Source organism: Theropithecus gelada, chromosome 17 (genome assembly GCF_003255815.1).
Source record: "Theropithecus gelada isolate Dixy chromosome 17, Tgel_1.0, whole genome shotgun sequence".
Lineage (NCBI taxonomy): Eukaryota > Metazoa > Chordata > Mammalia > Primates > Cercopithecidae > Theropithecus > Theropithecus gelada.
This window is the reverse complement of record NC_037685.1, coordinates 51,847,765-51,875,029: the sequence shown is the minus strand read 5'-3', so window position 1 is coordinate 51,875,029 and position 27,265 is coordinate 51,847,765. Positions and strand designations below refer to the sequence as shown.

The following is a 27,265-nucleotide window of genomic DNA, read 5'->3' as shown; positions in this document are numbered from 1 at the left end:
CTACCTGCCTCGGCGTCCCAAAGTGCTGGGATTGTAGGCGTGAGCCCCTGCGCCCGGCCTGCCTGCTGGTTTTGAAGGACTGTTTGTTTCTGGATCTCAGGATCATGCTAGCTGGCGTGATTTTGTTAATGCCTGGCTCTACCAGCAGACAGTGGAGGATGAGATGAGCTCACTGCTCGAGAACCTCCAGTTTAACAAGTGCTGATATAACGCAAGACGGTGACTTAAATGCTTCTTGCTGTCTCGCTGCATACTACAAGAGTTTCGTGTTTTTTGTTTTTGTTTTTGTTTTTGTTTTTTTTTGAGACGGAGTCTCGCTCTGTCTCCCAGGCTGGAGTGCAGTGGTACACTACAAGCTCCGCCTCCCGGGTTCACACCATTCTCCTTCCTCAGCCTCCCGAGTAGCTGGGACTACAGGCGCCCGCCACCTCGCCCGGCTAGTTTTTTGTATTTTTTAGTAGAGATGGGGTTTCACCGTGTTAGCCAGGATGGTCTCGATCTCCTGACCTCATGATCCGCCCATCTCGGCCTCCCAAAGTGCTGGGATTACAGGCTTGAGCCACCGCGCCCGGCCGAGTTTCGTTTTTATCAGACGCATTTCTTCAGTCCAGGTGTCACTCCCTTCGCTTCCCCTGGGTCTGATGGAAACCAGGCCCCGAGGAGGGAGGTGGGAGAGAGACAGCCCCGCTGGGCACCCGGCCTCTGTAGAGACCTGTCCAGGGCTGGGGTTGGGCGACAGTCTGTTTCCCTAATTTATTTCAAACCAGGAGCCCTGGCTGGTCTGCCTCACCCCCGGCCTCCGTATTTTTGATATTCTTTTCATGAGCTAGCAGGGATGTTGTAAATACGCTGAGCTGACTGAGGGCCGGATGGGAGGTTCCAGCGAAGCCTGTGCTTTGCTGACGACTTTCCCCCTCACAGCGCAGTCCGGTGATCTGAGAGCCGTTAAACACCGCACAGTGCAGTCCGGTTATCTGAGAGCCGGTAAACACCGCATGCTGAGAAGACACCGTCATTTTTCACACAGGAGCTAGATACTTTGTTCCCTTTACAAAGTGTTCTATCAAAAACATCTCATAATCGAAAAGTTTTCTAAAAAAAACTGCACGTCACAGATTAATCTCAACATTATGTTGCGTGAAGGAAGACGGACACTGAAGGCCACACATTGTATTTGAAATGTCCAGGAAAGGCAGAACTGTAGACAGCAGATGGGTTGTTGCCTGAGGGGTGAGGGCACGCCCCGCAGCGGGCCGCAGTGACAGGCACGCCTGCACACATTTGCTCCCGCGTCACCCCGCACCACACACGGGGAAGTGAGAGGAGCTCCTTCCAGGGACAGCGAGAGGAGTCCCCGCTCTGTCAACGCTCTGAAGTGCAGAAGCCAGCAGACTCCTTTGCTGAGGAGCTGGTGCCTGTCCAGACGCGGAAGAAAGCTGACACCTCCCACGTGGGGGACAGAAAGGTCCTCTCATTGGTGCCACCTGCAGAGATAGACAAGGAGTGCCCGGCCTGTGAGGGGACGCTCCTGACAGCGACACAATGACCACTATAAAAGTCAGGCGGGCCGCGGCGGAGACAAAGGCCAGGACGCTCTGCAGCTGTAGGGTAAGAGGAGCTGCCTCCCGAGATGGAGAAGTTTAAGGCTGCGATGTTGCTGGGGAGTGTCGGCGATGCTCTTGGCTACAGAAATGTCTGCAAGGAGAACAGCACTGGGGGCATGAAGATTCAGGAGGAGCTGCAACGTTCTGGGGGCCTGGACCACCTCGTCCTCTCGCCAGGAGAATGGCCCGTGAGTGACAATACCATCATGCACATGGCAACCGCCGAGGCCCTCACCACAGGTAGGGCCGGGCCCCGTCACGCTGTGGTGCGTGGGCTGGAGGGAGCACTGTGACCATAGGTAGGGCCGGGCTCCACCTCGCTCCTGTGTGTGGGCTGGAGGGAGCACTGTGGCCACAGGTAGGGCCGGGCCCCGCCTTGCTCTGGCATGTGGGCTGGAGGGAACACTGCAGCCACAGGTAGGGCCGGGCCCTGTCACTCTCTGGTGCGTGGGCTGGAGGGAGCACTGTGACCATAGGTAGGGCCGGGCCCCGCCGTGCTGTGGCATGTGGGCTGAAGGGAGCACTGTGGCCACAGGTAGGGCTGGGCCCCGCCGTGCTGTGGCGTGTGCGCTGGAGGAAACACTGCGGCCACAGGTAGGGCCGGGCCCTGTCACTCTGGTGCGTGGGCTGGAGGGAGCACTGTGACCATAGGTAGGGCCGGGCCCTACCGTGCTGTGGCGTGTGGGCTGGAGGGAACACTGCGGCCACAGGTAGGGCCTGGCCCGCCTCGCTCCTGTGTGTGGGCTGGAGGGAGCACTGTGGCTGCTCAAGTTCTCCCAGTAAACCCCTGAGAGCTTTGAAGGCAGTGCGGTCCTTCAGTTGATGGTGTTACATGATGCCGCTGCTAAAAGTGGCAATTTAATAGACACCAGTGTCCCTCAAATTTGATATGAGGCAGATCGTGTTTCTCCTGTGGTTTCTCTGGGGGTCACAGTATTACTTTGCAGATTAAGATTCAATTTTTAAACGTGACTTTTCACTTGTGTTTGTAAAGCGTTAACTAAGCCTAGCACCTTCTGTTTCTAATAGAATTAAAGCCAATTAAGCCTCTCTCAGCTGTGCCAGTGTGAGCAGGGTGATTCGGCCGTGCCGGTGTGAGAAGGGTGAGGGCTTACCTCTCACTCAGAGATTAAACCTTCTTGTTCCAAATTCATTACAAAGGGATGTAAAATAAGCCCGTTTAAAATGTGGACCCATTAATACTGTTTGGGGATTAGTTCTAAATTCCAATGACTGAAGGTTAGAACATCATTTCCCAAAACGGTTCAGCTTGGAGAGTTGCCCATACACAAATGTGTTCTAAGAAAATGACGTAAACTCGACTGGACGAGATTGGAGACAAAGCTTCTTAAAATACCTTTAAGTAGCAAATTGATTTTAGGATCAAGCTTTTGCATGAATTTCAGGGAAATGGCAGGTGCACAGACATGCAGTCCAGCTTTCCTACGAGGCATTTGCTCTTCCAAACCTCGTGGGTGCTGTCTGTTGATCACGGCAGAATTAAAATCTGAGGGCTGCAGCTAAGTCACTGAAATCTCACGCGTTCACTCCACCATTCCGTTCGTCCGCCACGGACGTGCCCAGTTTAGTTCTGTGCTCACGGTGGAGGAATGCCATCGAGCCTGTGGCCGGTCCCTAAATAACGGGAGAGCTGAAGCGCCGGCGATAAGATAAGGCTCCCGGCTTGCTGGAGACAGGGAGGCGTCCGAGTGTTCACAGCCTTGACGTCGGGGAGCTCCTGCTTCTGGTTTTCCAGGCAGCCTCTTGTGTGCCCTTAGGACCAGCAGCCCCACGATTGTGTCCCCGCAGCCCAGAGCAGGCGCACCCCACACACAGACACCTGTGGGACAAGGCTCCTGCTTGTTTTCACCGTAAACGGCTGGTCCTCACTCTTGAGCATGGCTTCCTCTGGGCGTCTCATGCCGTGTGTGCACTCACAGCAGCTCTGCATGTCCCATCTCTGGTGGCACTTGGTGGGCGTTTTGTGAGTGGCAGTGTCCATGGCTGTGGGTCTGGTCCTGCCAGGCCTGCAGGGAGGGCAGCAGCATAGGACACTCCAAAAATGCACCGACGGAGATCGGCCCAACAGGACACGAAATTCACACAGTTCAAAGGGTTACGGATGTTCGGGGTGCTGTTTTTTGTTTGTTTTTTGAGACAGAGTCTTGCTCCATCGCCCAGGCTGGAGTGCAGTGGCGTGATCTCAGCTCACTGCAACCTCCACCTCCTGGGTTCAAGCGATTCTCCTGCCTCAGCCTCCTGAGTAGCTGGGCTACAGGCACCGGCCACCACACCTGGCTGATTTGTGTATTTTTAGTAGAGACAGGGTTTCACCTTGTTGACCAGGCTGGTCTCAAACTCCTGACCTCAAGTGATCCACCCACCTCAGCCTCCCAAAGTGCTGGGCTGACAGGCATGAGCCACCGTGGGGCGCTGTTATTAAGAAGGAAGGAAGTTTGCTCTAAGCTCTCACGGTCCTCAGCTGTGGATGGGAAGGAAGGGTTCACTGCTCTGCTGCAGCGTCTAGTTTCTGTGTCCTGAGAAAACACGCGTCCAAGATCACCCCTGGAATCGCTTACCCCTCTAGAAACCAAAGCAAGCAGATTCTTTTCAACTCACTAAAAATCAAAGTTGAAATTTCACTTAAGTTTAGCTTTGTTCTTTAAATCACAAATTGTAACCTATGGAAGGGGGTCCTTGAGCCGTGTTAACAATGGTGAGGGCTGGGCACAGTGGCTCACGTCTGCAATCCCAGCACTGTGGGAGGCCAAGGTGGGCAGACTGCCTGAGCCCAGGAGTTCTAGATCAGCCTAGGTACATAGCAAGACTCCGTCTCTACAAAACGACAATGGTGAGTGCTGACTCCACGGCACTTCTGTACCAGGCATTGTTCCAGCTGCTTCACGTGTGTTATCCTCCACACGAGCTCCTCACATCACCGTGGAGGCTGATTTTATCACAGTCTTACAGGAGAAGGAACTGACATACAGAGAGGTTCAGGCACTTGCCTAGTGCCACACAGCCCAGTGAGTGGTGGAGCTTGGACGGGAACCACACAGTCCGTCCCCGTGCTCGTAAGCACCCTCCCTGACTGCTGAGGTCACGGCAGCCTGCAGGTATCATAACAATTGCAGCATGCAGTGGCTCTTCAGCATGCTTTCCAAAGACAGGCAAGCTTGTACAAACGGAACTACATTTGGCATCTTTAAGTAAGCTGCACTGAAAAGTCCTTCGCCCCGTGAGCCACAGGGCTGTGTGGTCTGGCAAACCCTGGCTCTGCTGCTCAAGTGAGCACAGGTCGGAGGGTCAGGTGCAGCCTGTGTGGCTCCCCGCTTTTGGGTGTGCCTCTGAACAGGGCACAAAAGCAGACTGTCAACCAGGAATTTGCTGTGTCTAGCGTTCTGCAAGACATATAGGAGAGGCGGCATCTGTGGCCTTGAGCGAAAAGGCCATGTCACGAGCGTGTTATCACCGAGTCACTCGGCAGGCATTTAGCAGGTGTGTGTGTGCCAGGCCTGGCGGGGGAGGTGTGCACAGAGAGCTCAGCCATCGCCCAGGTATGCAGCTGGCCATTCCCAGCTCCCCAGCCCCGGTCCCTGGGAAACGGGGGAAGTGGCTTCCCTGCCAGGGCCTTCCTGCCTCACAGTCACAAAGGATTAAATGGAGTGGCCAGCAAAGTGGGAGGAAGCACTTAGGCCAGTGTGGGAAGGTGGCCGAAGGCTCGTCTGACACGTCTCCGCCGTGAGGCTCACTGAGCCCCAACTTCAGGGCCCAGCAGGACGGCGGGAGGTGTCACTGGCCACGGTCTCCAGGGCACAGGGCCTTCTCAGCCTCTCTTGGGGCTGTAATAACTGAAAATACTTGGAAACATGACATTTTGCTACAAGTTCACTGAATGTTAGTATTTTGCCTTTTTTTTGTTGAGATAAAAAAATTGGGAGACTCAGGCAGCTTTTTTTTTTTTTTCTTTTTTTAAGACAGAGTCTCATTCTTTTGCCCAGCTGGAGTACAGTGGCACCACCTCGGCTCACTGCAACTTCCACCTCCCTAGTTCAAGGGATTCTCCTGCCTCAGCCTCCCGAGCAGCTGGGCTAACTTGTTGTATTTTTAGTAGAGCCAGGCTGGTCTTGAACTCCTGACCTTATGATCTGCCCATCCTGGCCTCCCAAAGTGCTGGGATTATAGGTGTGAGTCACCGCACCTGGCCCCTCAGGCAGCTTTATAAACTGATTTGTCTTTCAGGAGAGCAGACAGGGAAGACAGGAGACAGGAGTTGAGTGTCCCAAAGGAAAGAAACCTGGGGAGAAGCCCAAGGGTAGCAGCTTTGAAATCTGTTTCTAGCTTAAATTCTAACCTGAAAAGACAATGCTTTTTGTGCCATTTTGTTTTATGGACTTATTTTTGCTTTGAAAAGGCTAAATTTCAGTTAAATACAGACATTTCGTACCTAATTCCAGAATAAAATGAATCCTTTTAGGGGACTCAGGAAGGGTTAGGCTTGTTAACCCAGGACTGAGTTGAGAAAGGCTGTTTGTGGAATGGCTGTGCCGGTGACTGTGAGTGGCACACGCTGGGTTTAGACACAGCTGGACAAAGCCACGCAGCTTTACCCCCACCCAGGGGCTTCGTGTGCAGGCAAAGGTGACCTTAATTCCTGCAGGAATGCAGCCCTCACATCTCTGCCATGAGACTGCAGGACTCATGTCTCCCAAACCATGGTCTTGCCACATTCTCTGTCCTCCCTGACTCAGAACTGGGGTGATGAACATGGCATGATGTAAAACAATACTGTGCATGCACACAACACCATGTGTGCAGACATGCGTGTAGACACCATACACACACAACTCCATGTGTACAGAAAACATGCACGGAGACACAATACACACACAACACGGTGCGTGTAGGCAACATGATACATACAACACCATGTGTGTAGGCAATGCCATGCACACACAACACTGCGTGTAGACAAGACTGTGCATGTAAACACCCTGTGTTTACGCAGTGCAATGCTATGCATTTATGACAACATCATACATGCAGGACAGACAATACCATGTGTGTAGACAACACCATGCACATACAACAGTGTGCATGTAGACACCAGGCATGTAGGCAACACTGTGCATGTGGATAACACTGTGCACATAAGACAACAATGTGAGTGTAGACAACGCCGTGAGTGTAGACAACACTGTGAGTGTAGACAACACTGTGAGCGTAGACAATGCTGTGAGTGTAGACAACACCGTGAGTGTAGACAGCGCCGTGAGTGTAGACAGCACCATGAGTGTATACAACACTGTGCATGTAGACAACAATGTGAGTGTAGACAACACCGTGAGTGTAGACAGCGCCGTGAGTGTAGACACCGTGAGTGTAGACAGCGTCGTGAATGTATACAACGCTGTGAGTATAGACAATAATGTGAGTGTAGATAACACCATGAGTGTAGACAATGCCGTGAGTGTAGACAATGCCGTGAGTGTAGACAGCGCTGTGAGTGTAGACAATGCCGTGTAGACAACACTGTGAGTATAGACAATGCTGTGAATGTAGACAACACCGTGAGTGTAGACAATGCCATGAGTGTAGACAACCATGTGAGTGTAGACAGCGCCGTTAGTGTAGACAACACCGTGAGTGTAGACAGCATCGTGAGTGTGGACAGCGTCGTGAGTGTAGACAATGCCGTGAGTGTAGACAACAATGTGAGTATAGACAATGCCAGGAGTGTAGACAACACCATGAGTGTAGACAGCGCCGTGAGTGTATACAACGCTGTGAGTGTAGACAATAATGTGAATGTAGACAACACTGTGAGTGTACACAGTGCCATGAGTGTAGACAACGCTGTGAGTGCAGACAACACCATGAGTGTAGATAACGCTGTGAGTGTAGACAGCACTGTGAGTGTAGACAATGCCATGTAGACAACACTGTGAGTATAGACAATGCTGTGAGTGTAGACAACACCATGAGTGTAGATAGTGCTGTGAGTGTAGACAGCGCCATGAGTGTAGACAACACTGTGAGTGTAGACAACAATGTGAGTGTAGACAACACCGTGAGTGTAGACAGCGCCGTGAGTGTAGACAGCACCGTGAGTGTAGACAGTGCTGTGAGTGTAGACGATGCCATGTAGACAATGCCGTGAGTATAGACAACGCTGTGAGTGTAGACAACACCGTGAGTGTAGACAACGCTGTGAGTGTAGACAGTGCTGTGAGTGTAGACAATGCTGTGTAGACAACACTGTGAGTATAGACAATGCTGTGAGTGTAGACAATGCTGTGAGTGTAGACAACACCGTGAGTGTAGGCAACACCGTGAGTGTAGACAATGCTGTGAGTGTAGACAGCGCCGTGAGTATAGACAACACCATGAGTATAGACAACAATGTGAGTGTAGACAACGCCGTGAGTGTAGACAACGCGTGAGTGTAGACAACACCGTGAGTGTAGACAACACCGTGAGTGTAGACAACACCGTCAGTGTAGACAGCGCCGTGAGTGTAGACAGCGCCATGAGTGTAGACAGCGCTGTGAGTGTAGACAGTGCTGTGAGTGTAGACAATGCCATGTAGACAACGCCGTGAGTATAGACAACGCTGTGAGTGTAGACAACACCATGAGTGTAGACAACTCTGTGAGTGTAGACAGCGCCATGAGTGTAGACAACACTGTGAGTGTAGACAACAATGTGAGTGTAGACAACACCGTGAGTGTAGACAGCGCTGTGAGTGTAGACAACGCTGTGAGTGTAGACAGTGCTGTGCCCATATGACAACACTGTGCATGTGGACAACACCACGCACAGCCCAGCCGGCCATGCCTCCCAGGACTGCCCCTCACTCTTCAGAGGCCTCTGCTGGGCTGGGTCAGAGAACTGGTGGTAGGAGGACACAACATGGAGTCCTTGTCCTGAGCATTTCTCTGGGGGTTTGCAGCCATAGAAGCCCTCTCTCTCTGGGGGGTTCACAGCCGCGGGGCCCTGCGTGCTCTCTCTGGGGGGTTCACAGCCACGGGGCCCTGCGCACTCTCTCTGTGGTGAGAGGAGAGGAGGTTTGCAGCCGCGGGGTCCCGCATGCTCTCTGTAGGGTTTGCAGCCGCTGGGCCCCAAGTGCTCTCTCTGGGAGTTTGCAGCCTCAGGATCCTGTGCACTCTCTCCAAGGGTTTGCAGCCTGAAGATCCTGTGTGCTCTTTCCGGGGGTTTGCAGCCGCTGGGGGCCCTGCACGCTCTCTCCGGGGGTTTGCAGCGGTAGAGGTTTTGTGTCCTCGAGGAGGGAGTGACTTTGCCAAGTGCCCCTCCTAATCTCACCAACCCATCCGTGCTGGGACATCTGGCTCTGATGTGGCTGAGGAAGGCCCCAGCCACCAGCGGGAAGGTCTTTTGCTTCCAAGTACCATTTCTGCCCCATGGAGGGTGGGCCAAGCCTCCGTCTTTGCCTCCTTCTCCCCATTCATTCCCACCCCTCCCCTCCCCAAAGGTGGGGGATTCATCACCAAGGAAAAGGGAGCAGTGGCATCTCCCAGGGCCGACCCGCAAGCCCAGAGTGCAGTTTTAGTACAGAATGAAAACAAGCTGCTGGGTGTTAAAGTGGCCGTCGGGAGGGGCGCCCTCACCGGTCCCACCTCAGTGGGCATCCGCCTGCCACAGCCTGTCCTGGCATGGCCGGGCGCCCGGGCTCTGGTTTCAGAGGCTGTGTGGACTCCATCCACACACTACAGATTACTTAATCACAGAAGTGCTCTGGCTTTGCCGGCAAACACATTTGCCAGCTCTGGCCTTGGGCAAGACACATAGCCTCACCGAGCCTTATCAGGCAAACCGGCAAATAAGAACCAGCCCTTGCTGTGGGAGGATATCTGGGCCTCCCGGGTGCTGGGCATAGGGCAGGTGTCTGCTGTGTCCAGCTCCTTCGCCCTCGTGCCGCAGGGTCTTTCAGGGCCTCGAGCCCACCCTTGTTTCCGGAGCTTGTGGGGCTGGGGATGCTGCTTGGTGGCAGCTGTCCCTGTTGTACCCGGGTTTCCAGCAAGAGAAGACGGAGCCGGAGCCGGGCACATCGGCCTCCACCATCTGCATCACAAGCCCATGGAGTGGGCCGGTTTCGGTTCTGTTTGTGGCCACATGGATACAACCGCTGGAAAAGGAGCATGGTGGGGCTGGGCGTGGTGGCTCACACCTGTAATCCCAGCACTTTGGGAGGCCGAGACAGGTGGATCATTAGGTCAGGAGATCGAGACCATCCTGGCTAACACGGTGAAACCCCGTCTCTACTAAAAATACAAAAAACTAGCCGGGCGAGGTGGCGGCGCCTGTGGTCCCAGCTACTTGAGAGGCTGAGGCAGGAGAATGGCGTAAACCCGGGAGGCGGAGCTTGCAGTGAGCCGAGATCGTGCCACTCACTCCAGCCTGGGTGACAGAGCGAGACTCCGTCTCAAAAAAAGAAAAGAAAACAAAAGAAAAGAAAATGAGCATGGTGGGTCTTTTCTAGATTCCCACGTGTGACTAGAATAACAAGTGTAACAACAAACTAGAAGGCCTGAAATCAGAACGAAATCTCAGGTGAACTGTTTGTCTGCATGTTCAACGTCCCTCGGCAGCCAGGGCTGTGCAGGACGGATCCCCAAACCCTTCTCCGCCTCCCTGAAGACGCCGGTGTGCCTCTTCCCTGCCAGAGGCTCGCTGGGGCTGTGGCCTCGGATGTTGAGCCCGTGGGGAGCCTGCCCGAGCCCGTGGGAGGGAGGCCACAGCTCACACCACAGCTGGCTCTGATGTCTGCCCTCTCCTTTCTTCCCCAGACTACTGGTGCCTGGATGATCTGTACCGGGAGATGGTGAGGTGCTATGTGGAAATCGTCGAGAAGCTTCCAGAACGCCGGCCAGACCCAGCTACCATTGAAGGCTGTGCTCAGCTGAAGCCCAATAACTACCTCCTCGCCTGGCACACGCCGTTCAACGAAAAGGGTCAGAGAAATCCTCTCCTTGCCTCCTAAAGCTACCCGGCTGGGGACCCTGTGGTCCTAACCGTCTGTCCTCCACTAGCCCCCAGCATCTCCAGGTGGCTTCAGTGGGGACCCTGCGGTCCTAACCATCTGTCTTCCACTAGCCCCCAGCATCTCCAGGTGGCTTCAGTGAGGCCAGATCAGCCAAGAGTCCCTTTGTCCCTTTAGAGGGGCGGGGGCCCCTCCTGGTCAGCTCAGCCAGCGCTGGCATCTGTTTAAGGAACACAGGCAGTGGCCCCTCCCGGTCGGCCCAGCCAGTGCAGGCGTCTGTTTAAGAAGCACCCGTCACGTGGCACCAGGCTTCCCCATAGGGCTGTTGTCACCCACTGCCAGTTTCCTTTAAGAGATATTTCCCACTGTTTTCCCTTTAAGTTGGTCTTTTCTGTTACCACATCAATGACGGCTTGTGCGGTCTGCATGAATGTCTCTAAAATACTTTGATGTGTTTCTGGTGGAGCTGTATTTGGGTGGCCCCAGTGTCTGCCTCCAAAGAGCCTCTGCTCCTCTAGTCCTGGCCCTGCATCCTCCATGCTTATCCTTGAAATGTGGGTGGTGGCCGACTTGCTGTGTCGTCAGTACCGCAGTGATGAGACCCACTTCTTGTATAATCCCTCCCCAGAAGGCTCTTTCAAGCTGGAGAACTTGGACTCATTAGTAGACAGAAGAGGAAATGCCCACAGGCTAGAGGGGTTTCTGAGACAACCTGTGTTCCTGACAGAGTAGCAGAGACGCAGGTATCCCCAGAAAGCCACAGAGAGAGGGTAAGACCAGGTGAGCTGCTCTGGCAGCCCCATTCCCGAGAGGAACCTGCTCTGGGCATGTGGAAGGGGCATTTTGACCAGAAGTAGATCACCAGCCTCAAAAGCCTTCTGTGGTGCCAGAAGGCACACGGCTTCCTGCTGGACAAGGGTAAGGACAGTATGACCTCTCGAGAGGGAAATCTGTCATTACCTGTCAAAATGATTTAATGAACACGCTTTTTGATCTGGCACTTCTACTCCCAGAAATTCTAAAGGCCCATGATGGTGATATACAAAAGCAAGGGAGCAAAGATACGTGGACAGAGATGCTCTCTGCCCCATCGTTTATATTAGCAAAACCTGGAACAGCCTAGTGTCCCTCGGTAGGAGAATGGTGAAACTGACTGTGGCACATCCATATAATGGAATACTATGCAGCCATTAAAAAGAGTGAAGTGGCCGGGTGCGGTGGCTCAAGCCTGTAATCCCAGCACTTTGGGAGGCCGAGATGGGCGGATCACAAGGTCAGGAGATCAAGACCATCCTGGCTAACATGGTGAAACCCTGTCTCTACTAAAAAATACAAAAAAACTAGCCGGGCGAGGTGGCGGGCGCCTGTAGTCCCAGCTACTCGGGAGGCTGAGGCAGGAGAATGGCGTAAACCCGGGAGGCAGAGCTTGTAGTGAGCTGAGATCCGACCACTGCACTCCAGCCTGGGTGACAGAGCGAGACTCTGTCTCAAAAAATAAATAAATAAATAAATAAATAAATAAATAAATAAATAAAAAGAGTGAAGTGGGGATCGATGTGTCCTGAGACGTGGGACAACCTCTGTCATAGATGAGTGAAGAAAGCAAAATGCAGACCAGTGTGTCTGGCTCATCCCAGCTGTGTTTATTACTGAATTCCAAGCGTTCTTTATATATTTTGGATACAAATCCTTTGTCAGCTCTATATATTATAAATATTTTCTCCCCTTGGATGCCTTGCTTTTTTGTTTTCTTAATGGTATCTATTGAAAAGCATGCTTTAAATTTTTTTTTTTTTTTTGAGATGGAGTCTTGCTCTGTCACCCAGGCTGGAGTGCAGTGGCGTGATCTTGGTTCACTGCAATCTCTGCCTCCTGGATTCAGCAAATTTTCCTGTCTCAGTCTCCTGAGTAGCTGGGATTACATACGCCTACCTCCATGCCCTGCTAATTTTGTATTTTAGTAAGGATGGAGTATCACCATGTTGCTCAGGCTGGTCTTGAACTCCTGACCTCAGGTGATCCACCTGCCTTGGCCTCCCAAAGTGGTGGGATTACAGGTGTGAGCCACCATGCCCAGCCAAGCTTTAAATTAAAAAAAAAAAAATCATTTATTTTTATTTCTTTGTAGACAGGGTCTCACTCCATCACCCAGGCTGGAGTGCAGTGGTGCAGTTATGGCTCTCTGCAGCCTTGACCTCCCAGACTCCAGCAATCCTCACACCTTAGCCTCCTGAGTGACTGGGACCACAGGTGCATGCCACTATAACCAGTTAATATTTTGGTTTTTTTTTTGTAGAGAAGGGGTTTCACCATGTTGCCCAGGCTGGTCTTGAACTCCTGAGCTCAAGCGATCTGCCCACCTCAGTCTCCAAGTGCTGAGATTACAGGCATGAGCCACCACACCCAGCCAAGACTTAAATCCTGAAAGCAGAGCCCAGAAAGACCAAACTATTTTCAAGTAAATTAACTGTATCCCAAGACAAAGGTCAAGAATAGTTACAGGAATATAAAAATATCCAGGATTCCATAGCATATGAGGCATGCAAAGAACCAGAAGAATCCAGTTCCTGACAAAGAAAATCAATAAATCCAAACTCACAAGGCCCGACACAGGCGTCATAATTCTCAGGCACCTATGTTCACTCTGGGCCTGGGCGCTGGGTCCCGGGGGTGCACCTATGTTCACCCGGGGCCTGGGTGCTGGGTCCCGGGGGTGCACCTATGTTCACTCTGTGCCTGGGTGCTGGGTCCCGGGGGTGCACCTATGTTCACTCTGTGCCTGGGTGTTGGGTCCCGGGGGGGCACCTATGTAAAAATGTTAGGATCGTGCATGTTTCATTGTGCCTAGTTTGTTGTATGTAGTTATAACTCAATGAAGCTGTTTTTACAGGGAAAACATCTCATTGAAAGCGTGCTGCATATCACGAGCATATCTCCAGGCCTTCAAACGTTCTGTTTTTAGTGACGATAAGTAACACTCGATAGCTGGATGCCACCGAATTCCCCCATCTCCTTTCTGCTGCAGTCACTTGAGTGGCCTGCCTATGGCTCACTCATTTAAACCACACTCTGATGAACGTGTTATTACGCAAATTTTTACACTTTTAAAATTATTCATGAAAGCTAGATTGTCGGGGTGGAATTATTGGAGCAGAATGGTAAACCAGCTCTTCCTTCTCTGCGCAGGCTCAGGGTTTGGAGCGGCCACCAAGGCCATGTGCATCGGCCTGCGGTACTGGAAGCCCGAGCGGCTGGAGACCCTCATCGAGGTCAGCGTGGAGTGCGGCCGGATGACCCACAACCATCCCACAGGTGAGCGAGGGGCGGGGCCGGGGGCGGGGGCGGGGCGGGGCGGGGGCGGGGCCTGGAGCTGCCGCCTTCTGCGCTGCTTAAAGGAGACAGACGCCGGCCCTGCACCTGCCGGGTGCCTGCTGTGAGGGTACCCTGCCCGGGACACTGGGCTGGAAATCTCGTGGGATCACATCGGTTTTTTGATTTGTTGAGGGAGTTGGCTTATTTTTTAATCTGCTTTGCTTAAGGTCTGTTTTCAGCCCAAAAGCAGGATTAGCGGTAAGTGTGGTGATGTTGAAGAAACTGCTGGGGAAAGAATTCTCAGTGGTTTTTGTATCATTTGTGTTGGAACAAAAGAAAAAGAAGGCCGGGCGCGGTGGCTCAAGCCTGTAATCCCAGCACTTTGGGAGGCCGAGACGGGCGGATCACGAGGTCAGGAGATCGAGACCATCCCAACATGGGCTAACACGGTGAAACCCCGTCTCCACTAAAAAATACAAAAAACTAGCCAGGCGAGGTGGCGGCGCCTGTGGTCCCAGCTACTCGGGAGGCTGAGGCAGGAGAATGGCGTGAACCCAGGAGGCGGAGCTTGCAGTGAGCTGAGATCCGGCCACTGCACTCCAGCCTGGGCGACAGAGCGAGACTCCGTCTCAAAAAAGAAAAAAAAGAAAAAGAAACACACCAGTGCCTGGGTACAGGTGGGATCGGGGTGATGCTGGGAACCAGGGTTTGTACAATATTTCCTGCATTTTCTTGCTGTGCCCTGGGTTGGCCCCACCACCCGCCAGCCAAGGGAGCCAAGGGGACCACGGGAACCATGGGAATGGCTCCACCCCCCGGGCCGCAGGCTTCTCACCTGTAACCGGGCGACCGCCCTACGTGAATCACACCCACAAATCGGGCTGTGTGAGGATGAAGCGGGTTGGATCATGTCGCCGCCTTAACACGGCACTTCCTTCCTTGTGGTCTGTGCCGGGTGGCCAGCTGCTCAGTGCGGTTTGTCCCCGTCCCCAGTCCATCCTGTGGAGGGCAGGCCTCTGAGAGGCCAGGCTGGGGTGGCTGCGGTAGCACCTGACGAGTGACTTTGAAAGGCAATGAGGAGGCAGCTCGGTTGGCTTCCATTTAAAAAAAGCAAAAACAACTCAAAACTCCTGACCTGCAACTGGCCCTTAGTCCTGGCACCGCCCAGTCCTACACATCCAACAGCCACGCTGGCCTCGTTCAGGATTACCTTAGTCCTGGCACTGCCCAGTCCCACACGTCCAACAGCCATGCTGGCCTCGTTCAGGATTACCTTAGTCCTGGCACCGCCCAGTCCCACACATCCAACAGCCATGCTGGCCTCGTTCAGGATTACCTTAGTCCTGGCACTGCCCAGTCCCACACGTCCAACAGCCATGCTGGCCTCGTTCAGGATTACCTTTTGGTATCTGCTGTGACCGGCCTCCCAACGAGGAGGCAGAGCCACCCACACCTCCACGAGAACAGCGATGAGCAACCCGCCTTGGATCAACACGCAGCTCTGCCGGCCTGGCCATCCCACCCCCACCGCGTCTGCAGCAAAGCAGGCACGTGCCTTTACTACCCTGGGGACAGGCAGCCTAAGCGGCGGACGCACAGGCATGTGAACCAACCGGTGGGGCAGAGTCAGATGCCGAGAAGGGAGCACTGCTGGACTCCTGCTAGCTGAGTGGTGCAACTGGACGCAAATTAAAAAGTAAGGCCAGGCACAGTGGCTCACGCCTGTAATCCCAGCACTTTGAGAGGCTGAGGAGGACAGATCACAAGGTCAGGAGATGGAGACCATCCTGGCTAACATGGTGAAACCCCATCTCTACTAAAAATACAAAAAATTAGCCGGGCGTGGTGGCGGGTGCCTGTAGTCCCAGCTACTTGGGAGGCTGAGGCAGGAGAATGGTGTGAACCTGGGAGGCGGAGCTTGCAGTGAGCCAAGATCGCGCCACTGCACTCCAGCCTGGGCAACAGAGCAAGACTGCGTCTCAAAAAAAAAAAAAAAATTAAAACCTTCAGACCCAAAAATGTTGGGCATTTGCCAGGTGCAATGACTCATACCTGTAATCCAAGCACTTTGGGAGGCAGAGGCAGGAGGATCACTTGAGCCCAGGAGTAGGAGGCCAGCCTGGGCAACACAGGGAGACTCCATCTCTACAAAAATATTAAAAATTAGCCAGGTGTGGTGGCTCCTGTGGTTCCAGCTACTGAGGTGGGAGGATCGCCTGAGTCCAGCATGTTAGGGCTACGGTGAGCTGTGTTTGCGCCATTGCACTCCAGCCTGGGCGACAGGGCGAGGCCCTATCTCAAAAACAAAAAAAAAAGTTGGACATTTGAAAGCAATGTAATGAGCACAAGAATCTGTGTTAATAATTTAAATTTCTAAAACATTTGCTAATATATTTCCTACTCATATTTTAAAAATTATTTCACAGCCAAGCGTGGTGGCTCATGCCTGTAATCCCAGCACTTTGGGAGGCCAAGGCAGGCAGATCACCTGAGGTCAGGAGTTCAAGATCAGCCTGGCCAACAGGGTGAAACCTCATCTCCACTAAAAAATACAAAAATTAGCTGGGCATGGTGGCACATGCCTGTAATCCCAGCTACTCAGGAGACTGATGCAGGAGAATCACTTGAACCTGGGAGGCAGAGGTTGCAATAAGCCAAGATCGTGCCATTGCACTCCAGCCTGGGTGACAGAATGAGACTCTGCCTCAAAAAAAAACAAAACAAAAAACTATTTCACATGTTTAATAGATGAATAATTTATATATTTCTATAATAATGACCAAAAATGTTTTAAGGGTTTGATTTTATGAAATTGACACTTCAAAGTGCTTTTTAATTCTACTCCCTTCTCCATTTTCAAACCACAGTTTGTGTTACAGCGTGCGTTGCGTGTTCCCATGAGCCCAGAGCTGCGGTGTCCCTGGGCAGAGGCAGAGCCGTAGGCAGGGACAGGACCGGCCCAGAGCCCTGAGCTTGAGAACGATTCATAGACTCTTGCCGCTGCTGCAGCCCTCCCGCCGGGCCAAGGGAGGCCCTGATTAGTGCCTTCAAGAGTGGCCCGACAGCCGCTGGAAAGCGTCTCTACAGCCTGTCTCTGCGGCCCGTCTCTGCATGGCGTGTCGTGGGCGACTGCTCCACACAGCGGCTGTGTTCAGTGGCCGTTCACCGTGGCCCAGCCTGGGATTAGGGTCATCTTTTCCCCACGACAGCCCTGGTAGGGCGGGTGTCATTGCTCCGGTGTACAGAGAAGCAGAACGTCAGAACGCACACGGCACCCACCCTGGAGCCTGCCTCTGGCCAACAGCGCCGTGACAGTGGGCTCGCCCCTTTCCTGGGTGGGTGTGGGCCTCATACCCACAGAGTCTGCAGCAGAACCAACCCTTCTGAAGCTAACATGGCTCCAAAACTGAGCAACACAACCTCTCAGCCCCGCACGCCTCGTCCACAAGAGGGTGATCGCCATGCCCTTCACAGGCTCTCGTGAGGACTGAGTGGCACGAAGACACCCTGGGAGCAGTGCCCAGTGGGGTGAGGGCTGGGCACACAGGGGCCACTGCTCACCTGCACGGCCACTTGCACTGAACTACTGCCTTGGCCACAGCTGCTCCCATCAGCAGCACCGCACCATCCCTACTGCTGCTGTCACTAGCAACACTGCCACTGCCACCACTAGTACCACTGCCGCCACCGCCACTAGTGCCACTGCCACTGCCACCACTAGTGCCACTGCCACCACCGCCACTGGTGCCACCGCCACCCCTGCCTTTTGTCACCATTCTGCTTTTATCACCCGTACTGCCATCTCCACTGTGGCTGCTGCTACTGGTCCTGTCACTGCTGATACCACCGGTGCCTCCACATGATACCATCACTAGTAAGACAACCACTGCTGCAGTCGCTGGCCCCACACTGTTCCCACTATGACTGTCACGAGTACCACCATTGTTGCTGCTGCTACTGGCACTGTCACCACAGCGTCACTGGTCCTCCCACACGACTGCATCTCTGAAACCACATCACGAGTACCATGGCCGTCCCTTCGCCTCCTGCCACTACTGACCCACGGCGGCTGCGGTCCCCACGACGGCTGACCGTGAGAGGAGAGAGCTCATGTCTTTGGAAAAGGCGGCCTCTCCAGGGCTGTCTCTACCCCGACAGTGACCACGGGATTTCCAGGACTGTCCTGCCAGCCCCAGGCATTGTTAGCCTCATCATGGCCAGGATCATTGTGAATAATTCAGATAATTAAGATCAGTCTCTTCCAAGCTCCCATCTGATGGCTCCCACACTAGCGTCTAATGAGGCCAGTGCAGTGGATGGATGGGAGCCTGGCAGGGCCAGACGTGGCCCTGTTCCCTGAGAGCTGCGCACCCAGTGCCACCTGCTCCGTGAAGTGCTGGGCTGGCTGTGTGGACTGTGGGGTGAGCTCAGGACCCCAGAAGCCCCTGGCCCCATCTTTCCCCACAGCCCTGGAAGATGGACCAGGACAAGCCTCCCGGACTTAACTTCTTCCTTAACCGTGTTTTATTAAATATATATATATGTTTTATACACACACACAGACACTCACATGCATTTCTTTTTCAGTAAAACAGTTGTAAAATTTGACATACCAAAGAAAATAAGGGAGACAGAGCCTATAAGGTGAGCTCTGAGCTTGTCTGTGCTGATGAGCTTGCCGGCCGCTAATGCACACCCAGAAGTCAGACAAGAAAAACCCCAAGCACCAGCAGGGCACAGAAGTCAGCCCAGCACAGGAGGCGCCTGAGTGTACACAATGGCCCCAGAGCTCTGCAGGGTCTCCCTGGAGTCAGGAGAGCCCCCACCTCTGCCTTCCTCCTGCACAGGCTCATTAACTGATAATCCCCGGCCACAGATGCTAATGGTCTACGTGACACGTGTTCCCAACAGCCAAAGGCGGAGGCGGCCCATGCAGCCACACACAGATGACGGGTAATCAAAATGTGTTCGTCCACGCACGGAATGCGATGCAGCCACGGAGAGGAAGGGAAGCCGTGGCAAGCCATGCGGGTGAACCTGCGGATGCGTGCTGAGTGGAATACGCCCGCCACAGAGGGACAAGTCGCGTGTGGTTGCACAAGGAGCAGGCACCCAGAGCAGTCACATCCAGAGACAGAAAAGTCGATGGGGGCGGCCAGGGCCTGGGGTGGGCAGTGGGGTGAGTGGAGCAGGGACAGAGCTACGGTTTGGGAAGATCGGGAGTTCTAGAGAGGATGCAGGACATCCAGTGTGAACGTGGTTAGTGCCACCAAACTGTGCACCTGAGCATGGGAAAGATGGACCACAAGCAAACCCTCCCTCGGGGGTCCCACACAGCGTGGCGGGTCGCCCAGGTGACGGTGCCCTCTCTCTGCCCCACCCCTCCAGGCTTCCTGGGCTCCCTGTGCACGGCCCTGTTTGTGTCGTTCGCCGCACAAGGAAAGCCGCTGGTGCAGTGGGGGAGAGACATGCTCCGGGCGGTACCCCTGGCAGAAGAGTACTGCAGGAAAACCATCCGGCACACGGCAGGTGAGCCCTCCCGCGGCCCCAGTCCACACTCGGAGCATCTGGGCAGATTCAGCCCCTCCGTCGGCCCCCAAATACTTCAAGGCACTTTCACTCTTAGACAGAAATGGGAGGGCCCCGTCCGGGCCATGTGAGCAGAGCTGGCCTCACAAGGCAGGCCCTATGCTGCTCCCGACCAGTCTGCCTCTGCCCTGACCTGGGAGGGCTTTGCCTCCCCACCCGGAGCTTCAGAGAGACCTGTGCCCGCCAGGGACATTGCCTCCAGGGGATCCAGCCGTCCCCGTCCACCCCAGTCCGAGGCGCCAAGTGACTGGCAGCCTTTGGGGTGTGACTGGGACCCGCGGTGCGCCCTGGGAAAGCTCCGCTTCTGCCGGTCTGGGCGAGGTCAGGGCTGGGCCCTTCCCTCAGGAGCCCCCTGAGGCCGGCCAGAGGCAGGGACAGCAGGTGTGGGGCTAGGACATCCATGACCATTCCGGAAGGTTCTACCCCACGGGAGGTGCCGTCTAAGAGGGGAGGGGGCGGCACGGGGAGCACAGGCAGCCTCACACAGCCTTTGGCGTCTTTGCATTGTTGGGGAAATTGGAAATAAGGTATCCAGTGTGTCCTGGAGAAGGAGAGGGAGGATTTGAATGTAGGATCAGGTTTGCTTAGTTTTCAAAACAGCCTCAGGCTGAAGTCTTCTCGATTTTTTTTTGTTTTTGTTTTTGTTTTTTTGAGATGGAATCTGGCTGTGTTGCCCAGGCTGGAGTGCAATGATGCAATCTCAGCTCACTACAACCTCCGCCTCCCAGGTTCAAGCGATTCTCCGGCCTCAGTCTCCCGAGTAGCTAGGATTACAGGCGCCTGCCACCTTGCCTGGCTATTGTTTTTATTTTTAGTAGAGACAGGGTTTCCCCATGTCACCCAGGCTGGTGTCAAACTTCTGACTTCAAGTAATACTCCCGCCTCGGCCTCTCAAAGTGCTGGGATTATAGGCGTGAGCCACCTCGCCTGGTCTGAAGTCTTCCAGAAACAGAAAAACCAGTGAATCCCTTTATTTCCCCTGCAAGGCGCAGGGGCATGTTCTGAAACGCCTCGTGGGGGCTGGTGCACAGCTTTCCACGGGGGTGCAGCCATGGATACCTGCCTGGACGTGGCTCGGGGGCCGCTCAGCCACCAGGCCTGTGCTGATGGGGGAGCAAGGTCAGCATCCACACACAGTCACCACCTCCTTGAGTCGCTGCTCTGTGTTCCCCGCAGCCTGTCCTCAGAAAGCGTGACTGCTGAGCACGCCTGGCAGGCCACGGCACACACTTTATCTCTGGTGATTTCATCTCTGTTACCGCTTGGTGTGGGAGCGGTGGGAGATGGCCAAGCCTGTGGCCCCAGGTTCTTTCCAGCCGAAGTGGCTGTCTGGAGCCAGGGGCTAAGTCATCTCCCTAACCCCAGGAGCGTCGCCCTGACCCACCTTAGAAACGGGTGAGCAGTGAGGCATGGGGCCACGCCATGACTGAATTCACACAGTATTAACGAATGTTCTCCCAGAACTCTGGGATTCAAAAGAGTCTTCCTCAAAGCATTTTCTGAAGAACGGTCGGAATTATCTGACCAGCAAAACCTCCTCCCCTTTGTGTTCATGGAATGTTTCTGACTGTTCTTCAGAAAGCTTTATTCTTTCTCTTAGGGATTTGAAATGCACAGACACCAGTTTAAAGCTCTGAGAAACAGTCCTCCAAATAAATCTATTTAATTTCAGATTTGTTTAACCCAGAGTTTTATGAATTTCCTTGACACAGAAACCTTTTTAACAGAATGTCTAAAATCATCCACCGGACTTAACGTTCAGAAGCCCAGAAACGCTGCTCTGGGCTTCTGACCGGCCCACCTGACATGACCCCTCCGCAGTGAGGACAGTTCACAAATTAGCTCCCTCCTTTTGTGTCTGGACATCTGTTTCCGAATTGGCCAACCCCGCTGACTCGGGTGAGAGGCAGTGCTTTGAGTTTGCGCCCAGGTCCATGTTGACGCTCCACCCGGAGTTTCAGGCCCTGCGGGTTCATGGGATGTGCCTGTGGCCGCTGCCCTCTTACTTTTGCGTCTTTCACTTCCAATTTCATGTCGCTGAACAAGATCCGAAGGGGGCTGAACTTTTACTTGTGTGAAACCAAGTTGGCCCAGAGTTTCGGAGGACCTGTGAGCCTCGTCCAGGGCCTGGTCCAGCCTGGAGCTCTGTGGCAGGAGCATGGTCTCCCCCACTGCAGCCCTTCAGCTCTGCTCTCCAGCGCCCTGTGCCCTCCAACCACAGCCCGGCAGACAGGATCTGTGCTCTGTCACCGCATGTGATCAGCACACGTGTCCCTTGGGCCTGACAGCCACCAGCAGCATGCACAGCTCCCGCCCTCTGTGGCTCCTGTGGTGCCAGGGAGCAGGAGGTGGCATGTGGTGGGCAGGGGTGCCCACCGTAAGGCAGGCAGGAGGGCAGCGGGCCTGGGTCTGAGCAGCCTGCACGCCTCCTGGCTCCACGGCGGGGAAGGGATTTCCTGTGGTCTGTAGGGTGTGTGGCTGCAGGTTCAGACTCCCTTCTGAGTCCGTGTCCTCTTTGCCAGATGACCTCCAAGAAGTCCCTAGAGCATTCAGGGGCTTGGATTTCAATTAGGAGTAATGAAACATCCCGCTCTGCTCTGCAGGCACAGGACTAAAGCAACAATGTAATGAAAATGCTTTTGCCCCATCTCCATCTTGCTTGCTGTCCTTTCAAAGCAGCTACAGGCTGGGCACGGTGGCTCACGCCTGTAATCCCAGCACTTTGGGAGGCTGAGGCGGGTGGATCACCTGAGGTCAGGAATTCCAGACCAGCCTGACTAATACGGTGAAACCCCATCTCTACTAAAAATACAAAAATTAGCCAGGCGTGGTGGCGGGGCGCCTGTAGTCCCAGCTACTCAGGACGCTGAGGCAGGAGAATGGCTTGAACCTGGGAAGTGGAGGTTTCAGTGAGCCAAGATGGCGCCAGTACACTCCAGCCTGGGCAACAGGGCAAGAATCTGTCTCAAAAAAAAGAAAAGAAAAAAAGAGGCTGGGCGCGGTGGCTCACGCCTGTAATCCCAGCACTTTGGGAGGCCGAGATGGGCGGATCACCTGAGGTCAGGAGTTCGAGATCAGCCTGGCCAACATGGTGAAACCCCGTCTCTACTAAAAATTCAGAAATTAGCCAGGTGTGGTGGCGTGCGCCTGTAATCCCAGCTACTCGGGAGGCTGAGGCAGGAGAATCGCTTGAATCCGGGAGGCAGAAGTTGCAGTGAGCTGAGATTGCACCACTGCACTCCAGCCTGGGGGACAAGAGCGAGACTTCATCTCAAAAAAAAAAAAAAAAAAGCAGCTACAAATGTCAGCATGTTCATAATTCTGGACAGTCGCTCAGTGGTTTACCCCAGGACAGGTGCTCCGCTTCTCCACATGCCTGCAGCTGGGTGGAGGGGGCATCGACACGTCCCCTCCCTCCCTGCACCCGCCCCAGGGCCCTCCGCCCCACCTCATGGATGCCATTGTGTTCAGCTCACCCTGTTCTTTATGTTTAGAATACCAGGAGCACTGGTTTTACTTTGAAGCTAAATGGCAGTTTTATTTGGAGGAGAGGAAAATCAGTAAAGACTCAGAAAATAAAGCTATCTTCCCTGACAATTATGACACAGAAGAGAGGGAAAAGGTGAGCCTTGTCCTGGCACTGGGGCAATGTCTGCACACCAGCGGTGCTCAATAAGTGCATAGCAAGTGGGTGGATGGGTGGATGGATGGATGGATGGGTGGGTGGATGGATGGATGGATAGAAGCGTGGGTGGGTGGAAGGGTGGGTGAATGGATGAATGGATGGGTGGATGGATGGGTGGACAGGGGAATGGATGGGTGCGTGGGTGGGTGGGTGGGTATATGGGTGGGTGGTTGATTAGGTGGATGGAAGGGCAGGTAGGTAGAAGGGTGGGTGAATGGATGGGTACGTAAATGGGTGGGTAAATGGATGAATGGGTGGGTAAATGGATGAATGGATAGGTGGATGGATGAGTGGATGAGTGGGTGGATAGGTGAATGGATGAGTGATGGGTGAATAGATGGGTAGGTGGAAGGTGGTGGAAGGGTGGGTGAATGAATGGGTAGGTAAATGGGTGGGTGAATGGATAAATGGGTGGGTGAATGGATGAATGGATAGGTGGATGGATGAGTGGACGGGTGAATGGATGGATGGGTGGGTGGTGGGAGGGTGAGTGAATGGATGGGTGGGTAAATGGGTGGGTGAATGGATGAACAGATGGGTGGATGGATGAGTGGATGGTGAATAGATGGGTGGGTGGATGGTTTGACAGGTGAATGGATAGGTGGATGGATGAATGGATACGTGAATAGATGGGTGGGTGGGTGGGTGACTAATCTCGTCTCTACTAAATATACAAAAAATTAGCCAGGTGTGGTGGTGTGCGCCTGTAATCCCAGCTACTCGGGAGGCTGAGACAGGAGAATCACTTGAACCCGGGAGGCGGAGGTTGCAGTGAGCTGAGATCGCATCCTGCACTCCAGCCTGGGCGACAGAGCCAGATTTGATCTCAAAAAGAAAAGGGTGGGTGGGTGGAATGACAGTTCACTAGGATGGGCCCAGGAAGCTTGTGCTGTAATGTACCCAGAAGTGGCTCCACTTGGGCACATGCCCCTGACCCACGGCTCTCTTGTCAGACCTACAGGAAGTGGAGCTCAGAAGGTCGAGGGGGAAGACGAGGTCATGATGCCCCCATGATAGCCTATGACGCCCTCCTTGCAGCAGGCAACAACTGGACTGAGCTGTGTCACCGGGCCATGTTTCATGGAGGTGAGATGTTCCTTAATGGCCGTGGCTTCCAGGAGGGTAGCGCCCTTCTCCTGAAGCACCCCCTTGGAGTGTCCTAGGATGGCAGGCATTCAGGCACCACCTCCTGAGCCCCAGCATATGCGTCCTTCTCTTCCTCTCTGGAACCGCTTTGGGAGGGCGCAGGCTCCAGGGTACACCGGCTGACGTACGTGCACTCACGTGCAGACGTCACAGGATACAGGTGTGACTGCAGGTCCTGCCGTGAGCTCCAGCAGACCAAGAGCCTCTCGCCTGGTCCACGAGCCTGGAGGGCAGTGCGGCCTTGGAATAGGGGGGGTGTAGGGGTATGGAGGCTCCTACTGCTGCCTCAGGCTGGCCACCTTCGCAGGGTTCTGTTCCGAGGTCACTGTCGTCTTGTCCTTTGCTCTGCAGCCTCTGTGCAAAGTTGCAGACTGCCGCCTCGAGTTAGGTCCTGGGCTCGCATCCTGCTCCATCCATGCTGGTTCTGTGCCGGCCAGGCTGTCTCTGGCCATGGAGGGAGAGGAAGAAGCCCAGCAGAGTGGCTGTGGCAGCTCCAGGCAGCTCCTACCCATAAGATCAACCCCGTGCCTTGTGGGAGCAGCTGTCAGGTTCTGTGAGACTGCTGAAATTGCCTCACTTCAGTGAGCTGAGCTTGACCAGACATGAGCTGGGAAAAGACAAATGTGGCCCCGTTTGGTCAGGAAGCCTCTGCACAGAGCCGGCTCAGCCCCTGAGGGGTTTCCTCTGTGACCCTGGCTCAGTGGTGGGACGGTGCGGCCTCGGGCTCCCCTCCCTCCGCCTTCCTTCTGCACCGTCCTGGCGCCTCACTGACTCTTAGTGCTGAAACACCGCTTCACACAGATGCCTGACCCAGGGAGGGAGAAGGGAAGCACCCGTCCCCCTCCCGTTTACTTTGGGGGGTTTTTTTGAGACAGGATCTCACTCTGTCACTCAGGATGGAGTGCGGAGAGGCAATCTCGGCTCACTGCCACNAGGTGGGTCCTGGGGGTAGGCGGGTCCTGGAGTAGGCGGGTCCCAGGGGTAGGCGGGTCCCGGGGGTAGGGGTTTCCTGGGGGTAGGTGGTTCCTGGGGGTAGGGGTGTCCCGGGGGTAGGGGTGTGGGGGGGGAGGAGTGTCGCGGGGGGTAGGAGTGTCCTGGGGGTAGGCGGTTCCGGGGGTAGGAGTGTCGGGAGGGTAGAGGTGTCCCGCTGGTAGGGTATCCAGGGGGGTTGGGGTGTCCCGGGGGTAGGAGTGTCCCTGGGGTACAGGTGTCCCGGGGTAGAGGTATCCCGGGGATAGGGGTACGCTTTGCTTTTTCCATAGAGACGCCTGGTTCGTTTTGTGGGAAGTGTAGTCCATGCTGGTGGAGGAATCTGTAGCCTTCTACGCTGGGCAGGCCGCAGCAGTGCAGCTCTGTGCTGAGCTTCCGAATAACCGGACTAACCGAGCTGCTACTGGCGCTTTAAGTCAGAAGAACCAGAGAGACAGGCACATCGGGGCGAGGGGCCTCACGTCGCACACATCCGTGCAGCGTGGTCCCAGGACCGTGGGTGTGGGGAAATTAACCGAGGATTACCTTTCAGGAAAAGAAACCCAGTTAAGGTAAGTCAGAACTGTTGCTAGCGTACGTAACACAGCAGTAGTACCTGTGTAGCCGGCTTTCCGGAAAGAGGCTTTCCCTCTCCACCTGCTGTGTGCCCTGCTGTGTGCCCCGCTGTGTGGAAGGCAAGGCCAGCTGGCATGAGCAGGGCGCGGCTGGATTCAAACGGGGTGGACTCCGTCTCCATCCGCGAATCAAACCCCTCCGTGAGAATCAGAAAGTGAGTCTATTTAGAAACCGATTCTAGATTAGAACACACAAACACAAAACCCACAAGCATCGTAAACAAAAGCTGGCAGTGCCTTGCTTCACTTTTCTGTTACAGAGAGACCCAAAAGTTGAAAAGAAAAAGCCACAGAAAGCACTGAGGGGACACTGAGGGAGACACTGAGGGAGACACTGAGGGGGCACTGAGGGGGCACTGAGGGGGCACTGAGGGGACACCGAGGCAACTCTGCTGTTTAAAACGGCACCGGCGGGTTTCATTGTTGTTATAAAAGTGACGTGTGCACAGCTTCGGGAATCCAAATGCGTTCACAGCAGCGTGTGGGGAAAGCAGCTTCCAGCCACCCAGATAACAAGGCCACGGTGGCCTAAGTGTCCTCCCAGGAGCCTCCTCCACACACACACCCTGGCTGTGCGCCTGTACGTGAGACACCCCTGCGTTTGCGTGCTGTGCCACACACACGATCTCTTTCCCCAAACAGGAAGCATCGTATACGCCATGGTTTGCTTTTGGCTGTTTTCATTAAACTAGGTTTTAAAATATTTTTCTGTATCACCATACACAGACCAATCTCCGCCTTTTTAACTGCTGCCTAGTATTCCATGGTACTCCTGTGCCATAATTCAAATACCCCGTGGGTGTGGCTCTCAGTGGGTTCCGTCGCGTGAGTGGCGTTTGCAAACACCTGCTCTTATGGTGACCTCCAGTGCTGCTCCCCCGCTCTTCTGAAAAGGCATTAGTCTGTCCCGACAGCGCAGTGGTACCGTATTTCAGTCTAGGATGCATTTTTGTCTTTCATTGTTCTGAAATTGTGGTGCGTCCTCTATTTTATGGTGTCCATAGTTTAAATGATGGAGTTTTTATTTTTGTTTCTCCAAGACAATTCTTATGAAATAAGGTGTGGCCAAGTGTAGTGACCCAGGCCTATAATCCCAGCACTTTGGGAGGCCGAGGCGGGAGGATCGCTCGAGCTCAGAAGTTTGAGACAAGCCTGGGCAGCATGGCAAAACCCTGTCTCTACAAAAAATAATAATAATAATACAAAAATTAGCTGGACGCGGTGTTGACGCCTGTAGTCCCAGCTCCTTGGGAGACTGAGGTGGGAGGATTGCCAGAGCCTGAGAGGTTGAGGTTGCAGTGAGTCGAGATCATGTCACTGCACT

At 54.2% G+C, this 27,265-nt stretch overlaps 1 protein-coding gene across 1 annotated transcript; it reads left to right on the top strand.

Annotated features, from left to right (window-relative positions):
* Positions 1 to 1,543: 1,543 nt before the first annotated feature.
* ADPRHL1 (ADP-ribosylhydrolase like 1) lies at positions 1,544 to 24,354 on the top strand. The gene is made up of 6 exons (XM_025364089.1): positions 1,544 to 1,844; positions 10,412 to 10,576; positions 13,792 to 13,917; positions 19,306 to 19,446; positions 23,001 to 23,128; positions 24,145 to 24,354. The coding sequence occupies exons 1-6, from the start codon at positions 1,631 to 1,633 to the stop codon at positions 24,352 to 24,354; spliced, it is 984 nt and encodes a 327-aa protein (XP_025219874.1). The 5' UTR covers positions 1,544 to 1,630.
* Positions 24,355 to 27,265: the final 2,911 nt, after the last annotated feature.